The 23,097-nt window shown below is 42.9% G+C and overlaps 1 protein-coding gene across 2 annotated transcripts; it reads left to right on the top strand.

Moving 5' to 3' along the window:
• The first annotated feature begins 1,872 nt into the window (after positions 1-1,872).
• Positions 1,873-22,252, top strand: LPAR5 (lysophosphatidic acid receptor 5). 2 transcript variants are annotated; one of them, XM_089511273.1, is made up of 3 exons: positions 1,873-2,115; positions 16,971-17,138; positions 20,797-22,252. In XM_089511273.1, the coding sequence occupies exon 3, from the start codon at positions 21,036-21,038 to the stop codon at positions 22,149-22,151; it is 1,116 nt and encodes a 371-aa protein (XP_089367399.1). In that variant the 5' UTR covers positions 1,873-2,115; positions 16,971-17,138; positions 20,797-21,035; the 3' UTR covers positions 22,152-22,252. The 2 variants fall into 2 exon arrangements, with proteins under 2 accessions (XP_089367399.1, XP_089367389.1); XM_089511263.1 differs by lacking the exon at positions 1,873-2,115 and adding an exon at positions 12,093-12,114.
• Positions 22,253-23,097: the final 845 nt, after the last annotated feature.

Below are 23,097 nucleotides of genomic sequence, written 5' to 3'. Positions count from 1 at the left end.
CAGATGGCCATCCAGCCTCTGTTTGAAGAATATTCAGCAAGGATACTCTAGCTTCATTTCCAGAATGTTCAGTTTTCAGCTTTCACATATGTCCAGTTTTCATCCAACACAGTAACAGGAAACTCTCAGGAGATTACTATACACTGCTTTTAAACCATGATTATTGCCAGAAAAAATAAAAACACCTTTGGCAATACTTATTACATGATTCCACCTCCGACTCATAACTACTGTGTCCCTTTTCATTGATGGGGGAACCTGTCAATGAGCTCACAATTACTCTGGTCCTCAGCCATGAGACCCACTGGGTGACCTTGGGCAAGTCACATGCTCTCAGCCTCGGGGAAGGCAATGGGAAACCGCCTCTGAATAAATCTTGCCAAGAAAACCGCATGATAGGTTAATCTTCGGGTCATGATACCAACTTGAAGGCACACAACAACAACAAGAACACACAAAACACTTCTCGACATGCCCTTGTTGTTTGAACCTGCTGCACAAATAGCATGGTTGAATAATAAGGCATTCTTGACAAGACCATCCTATTGGTATGGAGACAGAAGTGTCCTGTTGTGTGAATTTATATATGAGCCACTCCTTTCCTTTATTCTTACCACCATCTTCTAGATATTATGCTGAGGGACAGTAACTGGCCCAAGGTCGCCCAAGCTTTATTGATGAATGAGGCTCTGGATTTAGGCCTCCCTTGGAGCACTATTCCACATGTGTTGATACTTACTATTAACATTTTGATTTTCTGCTGCTTCAGTCTTGGGCCATTTATGGCTTTCAGTTAATCATGATCATACAAAGGAAAGAAATGTTTCTGGCACTAGCCATTGGGTCAAAAGCAGTACCTTTAATTGGATCTGGAAGGCTGTGATGAGGCAGCTAAAAAGCTAATGAGATTCTGTAGTGAGAAATGTCACAAGTAATAGTACTCCTCTATTCTGCTTTGGTCAGATCTCAATTGGAATACTGTGTCCAAGTCTGGGCACTACAATTCTAAAAAGATGTTGAGAAGCTGGAGCGTGTCTAGAGGAGGGTGACCAAAATGGTAGAAGGGAGCTGGGTACATTTAGCCTGGAGAAGAGAAGGTCAAGAGGTGACATGATAGCTCTGTTTAAATATTTGAAGGGGTGTCACATTGAGGATGGAGCACAGAGACTAGGACCCAGAGCAATGGATTAAAACTACAGGAAAAGAGCGCCCACCAAAGCATTAGGAATAACTTCCTGACAGTAAGAGCTGTTCCACAGAGGAACTCACTCCCTTGAAGAGTGGTGGAGTCTCCTTCGTTGGAGACCTTTAAGAAGAGGCTGGATGGCCATCTGCCACAGGGAAAGCTTTGATTGTGTCTTCCTGCATGAAAGAATGGGGCTGGAGTGGGTGACCCTTGGGGTGTCTTCCAACTCAGGTTCTAAGGCTCTACAAAACCTGTGCCAATGTGGGCACATTGGAGTGATCTGCTTTGTGTGACACATGCACTGGGCAAGCACTTAGATTGCCTTCAGATTTGTTAATCTCCAGTGCGGTAAATGCTGGCTAATGATTAAGCTTGCTTCCTTGCTTGCTGCCTTGTTCAATACTTTTTTCTCTGTGTAAGGCAGGGTGATTGTCTCAGAGGGGAGGAAGGGAGGAAAAGAGTAGAAAATGCACCACAAGCTCACTTCCTTGTTTGTCATCTTATTACTCTCAGCAAGAAAGTATCGCAGACAGCAGAGGATGTTGCTGCCCCTTTACTCCTGTTTTTGCTTTTATGCCGTGTCTAGCATGGCTTATCAACCCATGAAGCCAAAGTTCATGTGCTGTTGTCAAATGACAAGTTGTATCACAGAAAGAGGATGAACCAAATGGGTTGGAAGGAAGTGTGAATGAATTCTCCTTGAAGGAAGCAATGTTCCAATGGCATGGCAGAAAATGGTAGTTGGGAACCCTTGGGTGAACCTGGAGAAGTCTATGCAACTGGGGGATTTCCTACTTAACCTGTGTGCTCTGCAGAACCTGATCTGCCTCTGAAGCTTTCTGGAGAGTCAAAGTTCTTGCAGTTGCTGTGAACATTAAGCAGAGGACTAGAGAAACTTGCAGTTCCTCCAAACCTACACAAGAGGAGAGGTAAAATGGTGGAGGGGAGGGCCTTGGATTAAGCAGGGAGACAGGATTAGATGCTGGAATGGAAGCTATAAAAACCTTTGGCATGGGCAGATCACTGGCAGACCTGTGTGTGTGTGTGTATGTATGCAAGGATGTCATATGTGTGCAAATATTGGCACATGAGCAATGGGATTCATTGCCATGATCTGAAAAGGGATTTCTGCACATCAGGCATCTATTAAAGGAACAATCTGTTCACTAACTATCATTATCTTTTAGTAGAAGGTATGTAACATGTGTAGGAATTAATTTGTAAGACGAGATGTCTCATTGCTCATACCTCAGAGTTCTTTTGTTGTTGTTAATTGCCCTCCAGTCAATCTCGACCCATGGCAACTCTGTAAATGAGATCTCGCCAAGACCTCCTGTCCTCCACTGCTCTGCCTAAATCCTGCAAATCCATACCTGTGACCTCCCCAATAGAGTCCATCCATCTAGCTTGTGGCCTTCCTCTCTTTTTGCTTCCCTCTGCTTCTCCTAGCATTATTGTTTTTTCCAGTGAGTCCTGCCTTCTCATGATGTATCTGAAGTTCAACAGCCTTAGTTTTGTCATCTTGGCTTCCAAGGCAATTTCTGGCCTAATCTGTTCTAGGACCTATTTTGCTTGTCTGTTTCTACTGACTATAAAGCCCTGGTCTCAGTCCCAAAGTTGTGAGCATCAGCTGTAATTACTTGGTGGCGAAATATATACTCTCTGTATTCTCTGAGGCACTTTTTTGCCCCAGCACAGAAAAGAGATTCTAGTAAGATCTCCTGAATACTGGGTTTTTTTTAAAATCTTGTGTAGTGTTGCTAACTATTTTTAAAATATTATCTCCCAGGTCTGCAAAAGCAGCATGGCAAGCAGAAATTCAGCAGGTAGAGCTTCCCCTGCCTGCTGTGGAGTGATTAAGGGCATGGGGGAACCTGGCAAAACAAAATATTAAAGGCATGGGGGACCTGGCAAAACTCCTCTTCATGGAGAACTAGTATCCTTGGCAATTTGAAGACTCAGAATTTATTCATTTGTTATTTGTCAGAATAGGCAAGAGGTGCCAGGGCCTAGCCTTCACAAGGTGACATTAAATTAGGTATTAGGATTAACAATATTACACAAAAGGCACTACAATAAAAACAATCCATAAATTAGGATCGGATTAAAAAATAGTGAAGCAGCAACGAAAAACAAGAAAAGGCCTGGCACTATAAAAATGAGTTCATATCCTGCATTAAATATTACAGGTATATCTCAATTAGCAAACTAGATATGTTCCTTAGCATTATTTCTGTATAGCACAGAAATACAGATCAACATGTTTCAGCAATTTTATAAAATTCAAAACTAACAATATGCACTTGTGTAATGCAACAATCAGGTCATGTAAGCCTTGCCTACTTTTTTTGGTTTTGTTGTTGTTGTTTTTACAAAAATTTGAACCTTCTACACACCACTTGAAATCTTTTTTTGCTATTCATCCAAGGATGAAGTCTTCTTTCAGTTGTTTCTGCTGGTCTAATGATTTTCATTTTGGTGGGCAAACTTAAACACCTACAGTTTAATCTGCTGGTGGACGCTGGTGAGGTAGGCTTATTTACTTTCCCGTTTTCCCTTAGTTGGCAGCTTCTGTTTACCTTGCTTACTTTGGGGAGGCACATATGGTTACGATATGATTAGCTAAAGAAGAATCCCACTTGTTCCTAGTTCAAAGTTTGCTTATTGCACTGTTTACTACAGATATATTGGTGTAACCCAAGTCCCAACACCAAAACTTGTTTTTTCTGTGTTTCAGCTCTCCTCTCAATGGCAATGCTGCTAAAGTCCAGCTAGTCAGAGGATGAGCTGAATGGGAAAACAGGTTCTGGGGTGGGCAGGAGAAAAAAAATCTTTGTAACTTTGAGCTTCTTTATCATTAAATGTATTAGCTAACGTATGCCTGGAGTCTAAGCTAGAGAAGAATCAATGTAACTTTGTGAAGTGTTGATTTATCAAATTTCTATTCAATGGGCCTATTCCGTTTCAGATTTACAACTGGGGGGGATTACCACACTATGGCCTGTTACAGACTGCCAAAATAAAGCTGCTTCGAGTCTCTTTGGAGGTATGCTATTTAAATGATGCATGGGTCCTAAGAGTCCGGAGGTCACGCCAAAGCCACACTCCATTCCTAAGCACTGGAGTGCAGCTTTGGTGCAGCTTCCAAATTCTTAGGACCCATGCATCATTTAAATAGCATACCTCCAAAGAGACTCGAAGCAGCTTTATTTTGGCAGTCTGTAACAGGCCTATGTCACTAACCTGTTCTTGATCCACATTCAAAGTAAACACAAAGTGTTTCAGCCACTGTTTGTTTAGTATCAATTTGTTTAATTGCAAAAGTGGTTCTGTAAAAGCAGACCATTAAACCTATCAATAGACTAATCAATCTTACAGAATACCAGGGAAAATAAAATCTGTAATCATATCAGGTAGTAAAAAAGAAATAAAAATAGTTTCTGTTGCAGAATTGAATCTAGATTTAGCTGCATGTACCTGAACTGTCAGAAGGCATATTTACCATGCCTTCCTCCTGACAAAAGCCTCTCCGGTTCCCACAAAATGCTAGTTGGAGGCTCAGAGAACTCCCCTGAATTGGAAAAAAAGTGGTGCAGGAGAAAAGGGGAGAGGTCCCTGGGGAAAAGGCCAGAAGAATGATGGTGGGAACAACATGATGGAAAGGTGACATGGTGTTTTGCTCCCCTTGAAATAGAAGCAGAGTTGGGGGTTATTCAGATAGTGAAAATAATCCCGGTAGAATGTGGATTGAATCTTTGTTGTTCACATACATTTCAAATACTCCTGATTAAATTTAGGGGGCTCCCAAAAACACTACTTAACCTGGGATAATGAATCTCAGGTTTTTATCTACATTTTCCTAAAAGATTCGCATTGTCAGATGTATGAATAACCAATGTGAATAGACCCAGGATAAAGGGGATAAAACTCTGCATGCCTTGACTGCGTTTCGAATACATTCACATTGTGAACTCCATCTTTATTGAAGTGATAACACATGTGAACAACTGAACTCTCAGAGATGTGCAGAGATGTGATTCAATAGTGTAAACAACAAAACTGGAACGTGTGATTGAGATTATTCGCATAGTTGTGCAAGGTAAAACAACGTCTGAATAACCCCTTAGTATACTGTTTCAAGAAGAGTGAGCGTTCATTTCTTGGTCATGAACGTTTTTTGTTCAAAACTGAGGTTTATCCATTTTATATCTGCTGACAAAAAGCTGGGGAATTAAAGTGACACGGAAGGTTATTTCAACCTTCAGCTCCAGAGTTTTTCCTGCTGAAGTCTCCAGCAGGAAAAACAAACAATCACTTTTTAAAATTTACTGCTGTCATCACCAAGCAGAAGTAACTAGGAGGTTCCCTAGAGTTTGCTGTGAGACTTTAGGCATGTATATGTACAAAATAGTCATACTTTTAAAATGCATTTACCTTAGTATCCTGTAGCTGATTGTCATTATAAAAGCAATGTCAGAAAGAGACTGTTCACATGTCTTCTATATATTCTCACACTTAGCCCTAAGAGTGGGAGAAGCTGAGTGTACCTTTATACTTTGAATCTTTGTTATCTAAACCTCTGAACTGAAAGAAGCTATTGGGCAGACAGGGTTGAGATTAGAGCCATTCTCACCTCATATCACTATTGACTGGTGATAAACCTGGCTTAAGGAGACTACATGTGAAAGGGATCTAGGAGTCCTAGTAGACCACAAGTTGAATATGAGTCAACAGTGTGATGTGGCAACTAAAAAGGACATTTTAGGCTGTATCAATAGATGTATAGATGTATACATAGATGTATAGATCAAGGGAAGTAATAGTGCCACTCTATTCTGCTTTGGTCAGCCCTCACCTGGAATGCTGCATCCAGTTCTGGGCACCACAGTTCAAAAAGGATGTTAACTATCTGGAGTGTGTCAGAGCAGGGCGACCAAAATGGTTAAAGATCTGGAAACCATGTCTTATGAGGAAAGACTTAGGGATCTGGGTCTATCCCAGAGAAGAGAAGGTTAAGGGATGATATGATAATCCTGTTTAGGTATTTGAAAGGGTGTTACATTGAGGATGGAGCAAGCATGTTTTCTGCTGCTCCAGAGACTAGAACATGGAACAATGGACGCAAGCTACAGGAAAAGAGATTCCACCTCAATACTAAGAGGAACCTCTTGACAGTAAGAGCTGTTTGACAGTGGAACACACCCAGCCTCTGTTTAAAAACCTCCAAAGGAGACTCCACCACATTCCAAGGGAGTGTGTTTCACTGTCGAACATCCCCAGGAAGTTCCTCCTAATCTTGAGTTGGAATCTCTTTTCCTGCAGTTTGCATCCATTGCTCCATGCTGCGCAGTCCATGATCCAAGAATCCAAATCGTTCTCAGTAGCACCATCTGCAGAGCCAGTTGTTCACCTCTTCTATTTTCCTCTCTCTTCCTGGACCATGCCCTTCAACTGGGAGAAGAGATAAGATGACAACCTGTGCATCCCCCTCTTTCAGCTTCCTACCCAGAGCCTCATAATCCCTTCTGATATTCTTAAGGCTGTGCCCTACTGTATCATTGGTTCTCACATGGACCAAAAAAAGGGGTAATGATCAGTAGGCTTGACAAGTCTTGTCAGCCTCAATGTCACATTACTGATTTTTGCTCCAGGGAGACAACACACCTCCCGAGACATCTTGTCAGACACAGAAACCATTGATTCTGTACCCCTCAGCAAGGAGTTCACTACCCCCACCACACACCTCCTCCAAGGCTTAGCAGTGACTGTTCCTTGCAGTGGTACTCCCAGGGTCCCCTGCACTGTCCCTGAAGTCTGTCCCTGCTGCTCTTCCTCATCATCCCTGATAAGGGAGAGAGCTTCAAAGTGATTCTGTAGCTGCAGCCTCCCAGAACGATCCCTGGTTTCTCTACTTCTCTGTGTGATATTCCTCCATCTGTCTACCTCCTGTGTATGTGAAGTGACCTCCTCCACCACCCCAGCAACTTCCTCTGTGTGGTTACCATCTAAGACCGTTCTGTCCAGGAAACCCTCTTGCTCCCTAATATGTTGAACTGTAGCTACCCTGGCCTCCAAATGCTGTATTTTCTCTTCCAAGAGGGCTACCAACTTGCACTTGGTGCATGTGACGTTCCCCACATGCCTAGGCAAGAAGATAAACATCCCACAAATGTTGCAGGTGACTGTAGCAGCTCCCTCAGTGTCCATAGTGAGAAATCTTAAGTAAGTACTGAAACAGGACTATGGCCTTCCCCCTCAAAAATTCCCTTGGTAAACACCCATGTAAAGGGTTCCTGTTGTCCTGATCTTTCCACCAATCTCTATTAGCGAGCTCAATCAACTGGGGTTATAATAATAATAATAATAATTATTATTATTATTATTTATATTCTGCTTAATCTCTAGGAAGCCAAGCAGATTACAACAGTAAAGCAAAATACAGTTAAGAGAGAATACATTAAAAATTCCAAGATCCCCATACCTCTATAGAGACCTCCTAGTTGCTAGCTTGTTCTGAGGCACGTTTCTGACTTCCTCTGAGCAACCCTCCCCACCCCCCAAAAAAGCCCTTTTTAAAAAAAGAAAAAATTTAAAGGATAACCTCTAACACAAAGCTATTAGCTCCCCTTCTGCCTGTGCTGTTGCTTTCCTTTGACTAAGTTGACTTGTTTTCACCATTGTATATAAGGGATGCCATTTTATTATCCATTGTATTTAATGGGACGTGAACATCCAGGGATTTTGATATCCACAGGGGGTCCTGGAACCAAACCCCAGCAGATACCAAGGGGCCACTATACCTGTGAACAGATTCATTACTTAAATCCTAGAAGCCAGGTTGAGAAAATCTGGATAAAAATTAAGAGAGAGAGAGAAACAACAGGGTTGTGGTGGTGATAGCGGGGTCTATTACAGACACACACATCCACAAGCCAAACTGAGGACTTAGATGATGCCTTGCTGTAGCAGACAATCACACATTCAGAAAAGAAAGATGTAGTGGTAATGGGGGATTTCAACTATTCTGATATTTGTTGGGAGTCAAACTCTGATAAAAAAAATGTAAGAACTAATTTGCCTTCTGGACTAATTGTTCGGAAGGTGGAAGAGGCAACTAGAAGATCAATTTTTTTATCTGTTCTTAACCAACAATGAAGATCTGGTTGATGGGTGGAAGTGGCAGGATCCTTATGTGGGAGTGACTATGTTCTCTTGAGGTTTTTTTTATACAGTGAAAGGGGGAAGCCAAGCATAGTCAGACATGCATTCCAGACTTTAAGAACCTGGGAGTTTCTTAAAAGTTAGGTGCTGAAGGCACAATTTCAAACAGTTCCAATGGGAAGGAAAAATGGGTTTCTAAAGAAACCAGGATGAATGTCTAAAGAACTTTCAACAGAGCTAAGACTCAAAAGGGACATGTGCAAGAAATGAGGAAAGGGGGAAATCACCAAAGAAGAATTCAAGCAAATAGCCAACTCATATAGGGAGAAAGTCAGAAAAGCTGAAGCATAGAATGAGCTCAGACTTGCTAGAAAGGTTAAAAATAATAAAAAGGCCCCTTTCCTGTGTTATCTCTGTAGTAAAAGGAAGAACAAGGAAATGATAGGGCCACTGCATGGAGAAAATTGCAAAATGCTAACAGGGAACAGAGGAAAGCAACTTCTTTGACTCAGTCTTCTCCCAAAAGAAGAACAGTGCTCAAGCAGGGCGAAATGGAGTAGATGATGCAGTAGAGAAAATGCAGCACAGAATAGGAAAAGAGGAAGTATTGTATAGTGCGCCTGCATTATACGCGGGTGCATTATACACTGCTTTCTGCATACACTGAAAGCAGCGATGGAAGAAGGGGCGCTGTGCGCCGGAAGGAGCAATGATGCGTGCGCCCATGGGGCACACATGCCACCGCACCACTACGCCACTGCGAGCATGAGCCCCATTACTTCTAATGGGGCTCAAGCATAGGCAGAATTTCTTTTATGTGAGGGGGGGGTCAGGAACGGATCCCCCTCATAAAAGAAGGGACCACTGTATAGGAATATCTGGTCAGTATAAATGGATTCAAATCTCCAGGGCCAACTGAACTACCTCTAAAAGTATTAAAAGAATTGGCAGAAGTACCAGTAATCTCAGAACTACTTTCAATGTCTTTGGAAAACCAGAGAGGCCTGAGCAGACTGGAAGAGGACAAATGTTGTCCCCATCTTCAAAAAGGAAAAAAGAGAGAGGATCCAAATAATTACTTCCCAGACAATGTGACATCAATATCAAGAAAGATTCTGGAGCAGATCATTAAACTGACAGTCAGTAACCATTTAGAAAGAAATGCCATAATCACTAAATGACAATATGGGTTTCTCAAAAACAAGTCATGCAATGTCTTATCTCTTTTTTTGATAGAGTCACAAGCTTGGTAGATGAAGGAAATGCTGTGGATGTAAGCGTATCTTGATTTCAGTTAGACCTTCGACAAAGTCCCCCACAACATTCTTTCAAACAGGCTAGTAAAATGAGGGCTAGATAATGCAACAGGTGGATCTGTAATTGGTTGACCGGCCGAACCCAAAGGGTGTTCAACAATGGCTCCTCTTCATCCTGGAGAGAAGTGACTAGCGGGGTGCCACAGGGTTCTGTCCTGGAACCAGTTTGCTATTCATCATCCTTATCAGTGACTTAGACAATGGAATGGAGGGCATATTTATCAAATTTGCTGTTGACAATGAATTAGGAAGGGTAGTTAATACCACAGAAGACTAAATCAGAATTTAAAATGATTGCAACAAATTAGAAAGCTGGGCCAAAACCAACAAAATGCATTTCAACAGGGACAAATGTAAGGCTGGGATTTGATTTGGTTCTAGGACCCCAGTTTTTACTTGGGCAATGAAAATGAAATGTACATATATGGGGGACAGGATGGGGGACACCTAGCTTAAAGGCAGTACATGTGAAAGGGATCTAGGAGTTTTAGTGGACCACAGGCTGAACATGAATCGGCAGTGTGATGGGACAGCTAAGCAAGCCAATGTGATTTTAGGCTGCATCGACAGGAGTACAGTGCGCCTGCATTTTACGTGGCGCGGCATACACGGCTTTCGGCATATGCTGAAAGCCACGCCAGAAAAGCCCCTCGCGTGCCCTGGAAGAAGTAGTGAGGCTCCAGCACATGTGGATTTCCCCTTACACGGAGGGATCCAGAATAGATCGCTGCATAAGGGGAGAGCCCACTGTATAGACTGAGAGAAGTAATAGTACCACTGTTCTGCTTTGGTCAGGTCTCACCTGGAATACTGCATCCAATTCTGCCCACCACAATTCAGAAAGGCTGTTGACAAGCTGGAGTGTGTCCAGAAGAGGGCAACCAAAATGGTGAAAGGTCTGGACACCATGAAGTCCTATGAAGGGTGACTTAGGGAGCTGGATATGTTTAGCCTGGAGAAGAGAAGGTTAAGAGGTGATAAAATAGCCCTGTTTAAGTATTTAAAGGAGTGTTACATTGAGGATGGACTGAACTTGTTTCTGCTGCTCCAGAGAATAGACCAAGGAGCAATGGATGCAAGCTGCGGAAAAAAAGAGTCTACCTCAACAGTAGGAAGAACGTCCTGACAGTAAGAGCTGTTTGACAGTGGAAGACACTCCCTCAGAGGATGATGGAGTCTCTTTCTTTGGAGGTTTTTATCAGAGGCTGGATGGTCATCTGTTGAGGGTGCTTTGACTGTGTGTTCCTGCATGGCAAAAGGGGTTTGGACTAGATGGTCCTTGAGGTTTCTTACAGCTTTATGATTCTATATGATTCTAAAGAGTTAGGGGAAAGGGTTTATTTCTGCAGCAGAAATAAGTAGATGCCTCGAAATGAGGTCCAAAGTAAGACAAACATGTTTTCAGAGCCCACCTTACATACCCCTTCCAGTTGTTTCTCAAGTAAATATTTGGAAGAACATTAACAACTTAGGTCAAAGGACATCCTCTCTCTGTGTCATCTAGTTCAAACCAACTCCTCTCTGTCTATCATCTATCAAGACTTCCATACTGTCTCCCTTTTGGTCTGGTTTGTTTATCATGTTCAATGTATGTTGAATTCAGTCAACAGGAACTTTGCCTTGTTTTCATCAGAGCTCTGGTGCCACAACAAAATTCATTCCCAAAATTACATAGCACTGAACCATAGCAGTTAAAGGCCCCATTCTCACTAGCTCATTTCCTCTGGATAGAGCTGGCCAGATCTGGTTGCCCCCATACCGAATCTCCCCGGGTAGAAGTTCTCACCTTGATTGATGCAATTTGCCTCTCTGAAGTTCACATTTGTTCCCATAGCCTTTTTAGACCAAACAAAAGGTTAAAAATACATTAAAGCTCATCAGGTAAAAATTGTGAAAAGTGTGCAAGGGAAGGAAAGTGACAGTATGAGAGTCATGGTGCCTACATTTTTCTTTTGGATGATATTGAGCAATGGTCTGTATCTGGGGTGAGGAAAGTGGGGCTCAGGGGATGTGTGTGCAGCCCTCTAGCACCCAATCTTTCAACCATGTGTTCCAAGCTTTAAGTTAGCATGTGGCCAAAAGCACATAAGCTATCTCTACATTCAGACAGTCGTAAACAGAAAGATACAATTTCACCGTTTTTTCTCTGTTCCACCATTTCCAAACTGAAAGTCATTGTTGATTCTCCCTGTTCAGGAGTTTCCAGGGACTGAAGTGAGAGCAGCCATGCACTTAGAGGGTACTGGCTTCACAGCAGAGAAAGCGTTGTGTACAAGTAGGAATTTCTTGTAATGCAGCTTGTCATGCTGAAAGGAGAAAAGCTGCATCTGCCAACAGTAGCCTAGCTGGCCTCTGCATCTAGGGATCCAAGTGCTGCTGAATGAGTGCTGCTGCATCTGGGGATCCAAGTGCTGCTGAATCAATATCATACAGCAGTGATAAAAATCAAGGGTATTTATTTATTTACTTACTTACTTACTTACTTACTTACTTATGGATGGTATTTATACCCTGCCCTTCAGCCCTAAAGGTTGTCAGAGCGGCTTACAATTATTATTATTTTTAATTAGATGGTTCCCTGCCCTCAGACTTACAATCTAAAAAGATATGACACAAAAGGAGAAGGGAATGGTGGTGGGGAAGGGGATCAAGTCCAGTAGTTCTTCTCTCCCTGCCATCTCCCATGGCAGATGGTCTTCTTGCTCTGTTTTATTTCAACAATGGATAGATAGATGAATGGATTGGTGGATGGATGGATGGATGGATGGATGGATGGATGGATGGATGGATGGATTTGCTTGGTTGATTGTGTACCTGAACTTTCTGCAAAAATGCCAAGAACCTCTGCCAACCCAACATCAACAAAAAGATAGTGTACAGAGGCTTAATGTGCATTAGCCACAGACAGTGGTTAATAACTTGGCAGTCCTAGGCGTTTATCACACTGAGGTTTTGGGGGATTTTTGCAGCTCAGATCTGGGGTGACTGCGGGTCCATGATGCGAATTCACGTCATAATGTGAATGTGTTATCAGACGAGATTCCTTTCTATGGGCGCTCCTTCCGTGGCGCTGCCACAGTGATTCCAAAGTGACTCCTCATTTTGGTGAAATTGGAAAAAAAGTGAATTCACAGAATTCGCTTTTAAGCTCACTTCAATTTAACTCCAAATTGGTCTGGTGTGGAAGAACACTCCAATGTCACCCCCCTTGGCCCCCTGCGTCCTGTTCCTTCAGACCCCTCCTCCTCCTTCAGGCCATCTTGTCCTCTCTGCCACCCTGCCACCAATCCCATCATCCCCTGACTGCTCCTTCAGTCCGATCCTGGCCCCAGTGACACCCTGCAACCTATCCCAGCATCCCCTGATTGCTCCCTCAGCCCGATGAAGGATGACCGCTACGGAGGGGGCAGGGAAAGAGGACAGCATCCAGACCCCCACTGAGCATGCGCGAAGGTCCCAATTCAAATAGTTGAATCTGCATGGTATGCACCAGTGTGGTAATACAATTTGCACTCACTCTGCTTTGCGTGAATCGGCATCACATGACTTGCCTTGGATTCGATTCCCCCTCGATTGGAAAGGGCAATGGAAGGGCAACGAGGTGTGATAAAACATTCATGTTACGCATGTTACGCTTAACCAGGAGTCACCCCGAATCTGAGCTGCAACAACCTTCGTGTGATATACTCCCTACAGGTACATGATTTGTATTTCTCAAATCTCACTTTTAATTTAAGGGAAAGGATGGAGCTCAGTGACAGAGCATATCCTTTGTATTCAGTATGGCCCACGTTTAATCTCTGATTTCTCCAGGCAGTGCTGGTAAACATGTCCCATAACAAACTTTGAAGAACCACTGGTGCTCCTCATCTATCTGATAGAATCATAGAATTGGAAGAGACCACAAGGGCTTTCCAGTCCAACCCCCTGATGTGCAGGAATATAAAATCAATTGCTCCTGACAGATGGCCATCCAGCCTCTGTTGAAAATGATGTGGGGGAAGAACACCCCCCCACACACAATGTTCCAAGGACCGGTACTATATTTGTGGCCATTGGTTACAAATATTTCTTTATTTCCTTAAACCTTTCCATGGATCAGCAGCCAAGGACTTGTGGAATAGCATTGCTCCAGGGACCACCACTATGAGTAGCATTAGTGTACATTAGCAATTCCCATCCTTTGGTCCTCCAGGTGTTTTGAACTTCAACTCCCAGAAGCACCTGGCCAACAGTTAGAATTTCTGGGAGCTAAAGTCCAAAACACCTGGAGGGCCAAAATTTGGGAAACAGTGGTAGATAATACTGAGGCCCCATTCCCACTCACCAATTTGCCCTGGATGGAATTGGGCAGATCTAGGTCCCCCCACATCGAATCTGCTCGGAAAGAAGTGCCCACTACCCTTTACCTCGATCGGGGCAATTTGCCCCTCTGAAGTTCACATTTGGGGTACAGCTTTAAAATGGAGCCTCCTTTGCTGTCAATCAAATTCACTTCCGCTTTCATCAAAGGTGACATATCCTACAACCACTGGCCAACCGAATGGGTGCTTTCCCCCTTTCTTTTTTTAAAAAAAAACTGGCGGCAGTGGGCGCATATTCTGTCAACTTGTCAAATTTAAAAACCTCCAGGTGTGTGTGTGTGTTGTGTGTATCTGGGTCACTACAGATTATGGCAACCCTAAAACGACCCCATTAAGGAGATTTACCATTGCCTTTTACCTGAGGCTGAGAGAGTGTGACTCCCCCAAAGTCATGGGTTTCCGCAGCCTTCCAGCCTCCTGCCTCCCCTTCGCTTCCAGCCCAGCATTTCCTCCTCTTTGGAACCTCTTGCCTCCACCTTTGCTTCCAGCCCAGTACCAAAGCTCTTGCCTCCCCCTCGGATGCCAGCCTCCTGGCTCCCCCAAAGTCATGTGTTTCCGCAGCCTTCCAGCCTCTAGCTTCCCCTTCACTTCCAGCCCAATGCTACCTCCGAAGCCTTTGCATCCCCCCCTCACATGCCATCCTCTTCCTGTCATAATAATAATATTAATACCTCCCCAGAATGCCATCTCTGCAATCTCTTGCTTTCTCTCTGACTGTGACCCCAGAATGCCTTAAGATACACATATACATATGTAGCAAAAGCATTCACATATTGTATTAATTTGCCAAATTGAAAGGGAAACATTTGTAACATTCGCATTGTAGCATTAAAAAAAAGCCTCTTGCAAAGTGACCTGCCGTGCTGGCAGCAAGCAGAAAGGGAAATGTAGCACAAGCAGACTCATTCTATCAATATGTATCAACCTGTAGAACTATTTGCATAGTCTGTCAAAAATAAAAATTACAACAACAAAAAGAGAGAGAGAGAGAGAGAGAGAAAGCTGCCTGCGAGAGGGAGGCATGTTTCACCCTCTGCCCTCCCTCTGATCTAATCCCTCCCCTGAACTAGATCCGATCATGACCGGAGCCATGTTCACATTTGCTAGCACCCGGTTTATCTCAAAACACACAGGTAAAACTCCGCTTTCAAAAGACCGACGCCAAGGGGGATTTACCCCTGAACAGGTGTGCAAGCCTCGAATTTGGGTGTAGAAGAATCGGGGCCAGTATGAACTTCCTGCTTTTAATCCAGTTTCTGAACCGGGCTAAAAGGTAGTCTGAATGGCCCCTCAGCTTGATGGACCTGTAGGCTTACTCTGCAAAAGGCAACTTCATCCCTCCTTTCTTCTCAGCACTTTTCTGACACTGTGGCTCTGAAGAATTGTTTGAAAACAGGCAGTAAGTGTTCCTAAGGGCTCCAGTGTTCAAGAGACATCATGACTATTCCTGAATGAAGGTAAAATTCAGAGACATAGGTCCAAAACACACTGCAGAAATAATCCAGTTTGAAACCACTTTAACTGCCCTAGCTCCATGCTAGGGAATTCTGGAAATTCTAGTTTTGTAGGACATTTAGCCTTCTCTCTCAGAGAGCTCTGGTGTCACAATAAACTACAATTCCCAGGATTCCCTAGCAATGAGCCAGGGCAGTTAAAGCAATCTCAAACTGGATTATTTCTGCAGTGTGCTTTGGATTTTAGCAATGTTATTCTGAACTATCAGTATGCAGAAGGATCTTGTGGCACCTTTGAAACTAACTGTATGAAAGGAGTTGTAGTGTAAGCTTTCATAGACTTGGTCTACTTCCTCAGTTGCATCTGAGGAAGTAGACAATGGCCCCATACAGACTGCCAAAATAAAGCTGCTTCAGGTCACTTTGGAGGTATGCTGTTGAAATGATGCATGCATCCTAAGAGTCCGGAAGCTGTGCCAAAGCTGCGCTCCAGTCATTAGGACTGGTTCGTGGCTCTGGAGCAGCTATCAGACTCTTAGGACACATGCATCATTTAAACAGCATACCTCCTGAAGTGACCTGAAGCAGCTTTATTTTGGCAGTCTGTATGGGGCCTAAGTTTACAAAAGCTAATTACAAGTTCTTTCACACAGCCTCAAAGGTGCTACAAGATCTCTCTGTATACTGATATTCCTGAATATGGTTAACTTCTTCATTGCCTGAAGGCAGGGCCATTTTATACATTATGCAAAAGCAAACCCACATTTGACAGTACTGAGTGTCCATTCAAAAGGGAGCTGCAAAAAATCATGGTTCCCTGAGCAGCGTACCTGAATGAAAATCTGTTGTGTATTTATGTTTTTCATCTTTTAACTTAAAACATTATATATGGACACTTTCTTATAAAAATTGTCATCTCTGAAGCAGTCTCCCTAGTTGTGTCCCTACATTTACATATCTGTTAGCTCTCATTGGCCTGTTACAGACTGCCAAAATAAAGCTGCTTGGGGTCTCTTTGGAGGTATGCTGTTTAAATGATGCATGCATCCTAAGAATCCGGAAGCTGCATCAAAGCTGCACTCTGGTGCTTAGGAATGGAGTGTGGCTTTGGCGGGACCTCCGGACTCTTAGGACCCAGGCATCATTTAAATAGCATACCTCCAAAGAGACCCAAAACAGCTTTATTTTGGCAGTCTGTAACAGGCCATTAAGTGACAAAGAAAATAAACCATATTTCATATTAATATAATAATAGTTTATTTAATAGAGTGATTTTAATAGTAATATGTTTAATTCTTTTTAAGGGGGGGTTATGATATATTGTATTGTGTATTGGATGTTTTTATACTGTAAGTCACTCTTGACTGCCTTATGGTAGAAGAGCAGGATATGAATAAGAGTTTTATTATATTATTATTATTTCATTTGTTTTATTTTAATTTCATTTCAGGCCATATATCTTTTTTTTAACATCTGTTTTTCTTAACAGGGAAACAGTCTTTTCATACAAGAATAAAAAACAAATAAACAGCAACATTAAAGAAAGATTTTTAAATTTCTCTTATCCATGGTATCAACTAGAGAGGATTCTAGAAGGAGCAGCAGATATTTCAGTGTATTCTGTTATGCCTTTGGAAAAACAGAAGCTACTTCAGAAGTAAGTTATGCTCCAGTGAATTGTATAATTTAATTTGTATTAATATTTCTATCAACTATTGGTGGTAAATAATGATAAAAAGAATAACAAAATCTGATCATTTAAAAATGCCTTTAGCAGCAAGCCTCTCTCCTATGAGAGAAAAATCCCAAAGCCAAGATAATTATTGGGATCAGGGCCACCATTAGACCCAAAAGTTGGCCTCCGTTTTTGCAGGGGATCGTTCCGGACTCCCATCCACCCACCCACAAAAATGGAGGCCCATGCATATTCAAGCCCCATAGGCTTGAATGGGGCATATGCCCATGTGCGTGCTTGTGCACGCCCCATTAAAAATAGCGGGGATCACCCCCTCAACAGATTTCCAAGGTCGCGGATCCGCGATCCGTGAGTTAGGAGGGTTGACAGTACATGCTCTTCTTAAAAGAACTGCATTGTCCCAGTGAACTGGCTTGGAAAGCTGCAATGAACTGCATAGAAAGGATAGCCTCTCCAGACTGGAGATTTACTAACAGGGTTTTGCAACTGAAAAATATGTTAACTGGCATTTTAATGGTTTATTTGCTCTTTTCCCCACTTGAACATAAAATACATGCAGCTATTACACTCACCCACAGTTGAGGACAGTTAACTGTGATTTGGGCAACATTCCAGCTGTCAAATCATGGTTTGTCTCTGACTGGGAACCAAGTATCAAAAAGCATAATTTGAAGTAAAAATGTAATAGGAATAGCAGCTTCATTTATATACTACCTCATACCATTTAAGCAGTCTATGGCCTAAGCAGTCTCTAAGCGGTTTAGAATATGTAAGCAAATTGCCTCCAACAAGCTGGGTATTCATTTTTGCAACCTCGGAAGAATGCCAGGCTGAGTCAACCCTGAGCCCCTTGTTGGGACTGAACTCACAACATTGTGGCTTATGAGTGAGTTGCAGCAGTACAGCAATATTACCTCAAGACAGCCATGGTCTTAGTTGTCTGTGGGTTAGCCTGTTGGGTTGGTGTCACATGGCATGGTAACTCATGGTGTCTCATACCCCCATTGACCTCCTCCTATACCACACCATACAGAATCCTTAGTAATATTCATGCATTAATGTTACTCATACATTGTAATTCCCGTATGGCACTGAGTATAATGGCAATAGTTGTGACATAAACAACTAGCAAAATTAAGATTATACCTTTAAATTACAATATCATATGCACAGCCTAAATTTATTGACATGGACATGGTTTCAGGCGGTAAAAGTGAACATTTGGTAAGATGTAGTGTTTTTAAAGAAAATTTTAAAAGAATTTTTAAAATTAAAAATAATAAAATTATTTTAATTATATAATTTAATTTTTAAAATAAATATTTTTTAAATTAAAAACCTGGGGCCTCTCCTTTCTCTTCCAACTGACATGCTACTCATACCATCTCTTCAGCAGACTGCTGAAAGGCAAATAGCACAGCCCATTTCTGCCCAAAGGCAGATGTTTTGAGAGCAGTCACCCCCACCTGATGTGGCCCACATCCCCTAGTGATGCTCCTGCTCCCACGATGGTAGTATTTCATGGGGAGGGGGAGCCCAAGTGATTATTAATGTCATTCCACCATACTTTCCCTAAGTTTCTTTTAACATGGTATAGGGCCCGAACAGACAGGCCAAAATAAAGCTGCTTTGGGTCACTTTGGAGGTATTCTATTTAAATGAAGCATGTGTCCTAAGAGGCTGAAATCCGCACCAAAGGTGTGCTGCAGTCCTGAGGACTGGAGCACAGTATTGGCACAGCTTCTGGCCTCTCAAGATGTGTGTACCTCCAAAGAGACCCGAAGCAGCTTTATTTTGGCCTGTCTGTCTGGGCCCATAATGATCTTTTCTGTCATAGCAACCCCCTATCTACCAGAATCTGGATACAAGAGAGGTTATTTCCTCCTCTATTATGAGGTTCAAAATATATGGCCCCATTCCCACTGGGCACAAAAAGCAATGTATATTGTTGCGATTCTGGCTCGAATTTTTTCCCTAAGTCCTAATCGAATCTGGTCCTTCGTTCCCATTAGGAAAGGCTGCAAAATGACTCAATTTATTTTGACCCATGTTTTCGTTCCCATTGGATTTCCCCTCGCTGTATTTTAAAGCGAAGTAATTTGCTCCCAGTTTCCATTGCCCTTGCGGAACCTCTTTTTTTTTAAAGCAGCTGTCAATCAAGCGCTTAGGTGATTAGATGTCACAGTGACGTCAGTTGCTTCGATGCATTTTGGCGTGGGCTATTTTTGTTCCCCGTTCCCATTTGCGTCTTTCAAACCTGTTTTTCGTTTTTGTTTTGTTTTTAAGCAGTCAATCAGTCGCTTAGGCGCTTTTCCCCTCTGGGAAAGGGAGAAGGAGCCTCCATCCCCCCAAGTCCCTTTGCCTCCCATGCTCTCCTGTGTCTTTCCAGAGTCCCTCTGGGAAAGGGAGAAGGAGCCTCTATCCCCCTAAGTCCCTTTTCCTCCCCCATTGCTCCCTGGGCTGTCTGGGGGCGATCGAGCAGGCATGTAAAAAAAAAAGAAAAAATAATAGTTAAAAATGGTGTTCAATGGGTCTCCTCACATGCCGGTCTATGAATGTGGAGCAGCAAGGGGGAGGTTGCAGGGGGGCATAATGTGTTTACTGCGTTTGGAGGTCAATGTAGCAATTTGCTATGTTTGGACACCCGACAGAGCACCTAGGCGATCGAAAGCTTAATTTTTAAAAAAATAAATTTGTCTACATTTGCGATCGCCTTACCCTGCTTCCCACTCCACCGGGGGAAAGGCTGTGCCAATGGGGGAAATAGCACCAGTAATGCAGGAAAGAGAACAAGCAGGTGACACCCCCAGGCCAGCCCCTTGATCACTGCTCCTCCCATCGACAAGTTCCCGAATCGGACACCCTTGTCATTCCCATTCATTTACCCCGAATCAGACTCAGGAGGTGCAGGAAAAACCTCCAAAAAAAGTACAGTCAAATTAACCCAGGATTGAGTCCCCCTGATTTGGGTTTTCCCTGGAAAAATCAATTACAGGGGGATCAGATCCGAATTCCAATGGGAACGAAATCGGCGCAGTGAGGTTCAAATGCGCTCTCAAATGGGAACGATGCCCCCATAATCCAAGTCTTGATCCGCTTTATAAGCCAGTGGGAATGGGGCCTATAATTAGCAGTCTGACAGGCAAACATTTACCAGGCAACCATTTGGATCAGGTAACTAGGAGGAAAAAGTTGAAGTCAAATTCTCAAATTCACCCACTGAAAAAAAAAGCCTGTACTCTTTTTTAATTATGCCAACATTATTTACAGTTTTTACTTAGTTGGAAAATCCTCAGCAACCTCTGCATTTTTCTAAACATTTTAGTAACTAACATACTGTGCCATGTTTGACACCTGTATCCTATCTGTAGCCCTTTCCCTCTTCTTTTGTGCATTTTTCTCCACATCACCCAACCTTACAGTTGCCAGAGTGAAAATTGGAGATGGCTCCTGTATCTTTAATGGCTGAAATTCCTGCTACACAACCATTAAAGGTGCAGGAGCCTTCTCTAGTTTTTACTCTGGTAATGCTACCAGTCCCATCCCATGACTTCAACTTTCATTTTTCCTTCTGAGTATGCTTCAGTTGAATTTCCTATTCAATCTAATTTCCTTCCAGGCTCATCCTCCTGTAATCAGGAATGGCACTACCATTTGCATCCTCAGCTCTGACCGTTCCTGAGGCCTGGAGACTGGAGTAAGAATGCTGGGATGATACTTAACAGGGGCTGAATGAAGAAGTAAAGCAATGAGTGTTATGCAGCTAGTGTGGCTCCTTCTTCTTTGAGGAAGATGCTCTCCTCTTCTGTTTATTTCTCCCAGCTGCATAATACTGAAGTCCTCAGCTGATTTGCAGGGATGTCAGCTGCCAACATCACTCCGTGCAAGGATCACAGTGCCAGTCACCAACTGCACTTGGTTGGCTACAGCCTGATCTTCATTGCTGGTTTGCTGCTTAATGTTGCTGCGATTTGGATCTTCCTGTACTACCTGAAACTCAAATCAGTAGTGAGCATCTATATGTTGAACTTGGCTGTGAGCGATCTTCTTTTCACAATATCTCTGCCCTTCCGTATTTACTTCTATTACATGGGGGAGTGGCCCTTTGGAACCATTCTTTGCCAGATCTCTGGCTCTGTCTTTCAAATAAACATGTATGGAAGCTGCCTCTTCCTAATGTGCATCAACCTGGACCGCTTTGTTGCTATCGTTTATCCACTACGCTGGCGCCATCTCCGGCGCCCCAAAGTTGCTCGGCTGGTCTGCCTTGTGGTTTGGGTCCTTATCCTGATGGGCTCTGTGCCAGTTGCTGGAGTCCACAGAACAACTAATTGTACCAGACAGAACACCTCCATCATTCTGTGTTTTGAAAGCTTTAGTGATGGCCGGTGGCAGAAGGGGCTCTTCCCCCTGATCATTCTAGCAGAGATCCTTGGCTTTCTCCTGCCTCTAACCTCTGTAACATACTGCTCCATCCGAATTTTTCTGAAACTATGCCAGGTTGATAGCATACAGAGTGTGCGCCAGCAGAAGACAATCCGCATGCTTGTGGTCAACCTGGTCATCTTTATTATCTGCTTTGTACCCTACAATGTCATCTTGGCAGCCTATGGGCTGATAAAAGCTCGTGTAATCCAGACTGAGCCAGAAATGCGTGATTCAGTGCGCCAAGCTCTTGTTGTCACTGTGGTGTTGGCCAGTATGAACTGCACGTTGGACCCCTTGATCTACTACTTCAACACGGAGGGATTCCGAAATACATTAAAGAAACTGAGCAAGGGGCAAGCTTGGGACTCTGAAACTGGAACAGTTCACATGCGGGTAACAGAAGAGAAGCCCTACAAGGCTGCAGCTCGTGTTAAGCCAGGAGCCAAAAAATTCCCAGTTCAGGACCTGATCCTTCCCTCTGAAGGCTTGCCATTTGCTCCCCCTAAGTTATTTTTGAACAGCCCCATTGAAGACTCTGAAATATAAGGACAGATGGGGTGTCAGAATGGTAGTAACAGTAGTTACAAACATTGCTTGCTGTAACTTTCTGAAAATGTGATGAAGCAAAAATATAAAATATCTTAGGACAAACCTGTTGGAACAGTTTATGTCATCATAAAAATTATCATACTAAGATGTGATACCAGTGGTGTAACTATTCATTTCTATGCCCACCTGAAGCTCCCATTGTTTTTTATGCACTATCTGCAAAATTGCCACTTGGATGAGCTAACAAAGGCTGATGATTTTTAAGGGTCCTGCTGCTGCTAAGTTGAAACTTCATACTGCTCAGATAGGCTGATTACACTCTTTCCATACAAAAAATCCATTCCTGGTTACTCCAGTGATACCCGCTTATTGCTTGTGACTAAAGTCTATTTGTAATATACATAACAAAAATACAAAAGCACAAGCAGATTCATTTATTAAAATAGAATTAATGTTTTATCTGCTTGTGGTTTTGTATTCCAAGTACAGTGTAATTAAAGGTTAAATGGAAGGCTATTATTTTTGATGTTGTTCTGGTTAAACAACTGAGAGTCAGAAATCCTCATTGATCTATGGCAGATTACTCCAAGATCTACCAGGTGATCCAGCCATACCTTCTAGCCACCTGTGATCTAATATCACCATTCTCTGTTTTTATTGTATTTATAGTGGTGTGGGAGTTTTTATGTCCAACCAACGAACCAGACATCATCACTTTTCACATGAGATTTAAGTTATTGCTCCCACACAGAGAAAATGAAAATAATGTTGCAGCAGTACTTAAATTATAAGGGGCAGGGGAGATGCAGCATGGTATAGGAGTTTGAGTGTTGGACTAAGACTATCTGGGACACCAGGGTTCAAATCTCCATTCAGCCATGGAACCGCATGAGATGAACTTGGGCAAGCTGCACTCTCTCTCTCTCTCTGAATGTAAGAGGAA

This window comes from Sceloporus occidentalis, unplaced genomic scaffold (assembly GCF_023333645.1).
Source record: "Sceloporus occidentalis isolate IW3139 unplaced genomic scaffold, rSceOcc1.0.p SCAF_1, whole genome shotgun sequence".
NCBI classification, from domain to species: Eukaryota; Metazoa; Chordata; class Lepidosauria; order Squamata; family Phrynosomatidae; genus Sceloporus; species Sceloporus occidentalis.
The sequence above is the reverse complement of the archived record's forward strand: the minus strand, read 5'-3'. Positions and strand labels throughout refer to the sequence as shown.

Excerpts from the sequence above, each read along its gene's own strand:
- LPAR5 (XM_089511273.1), top strand. The coding sequence starts at position 21,036 with ATGTCAGCTGCCAACATCACTCCGTGCAAGGATCACAGTGCCAGTCAC.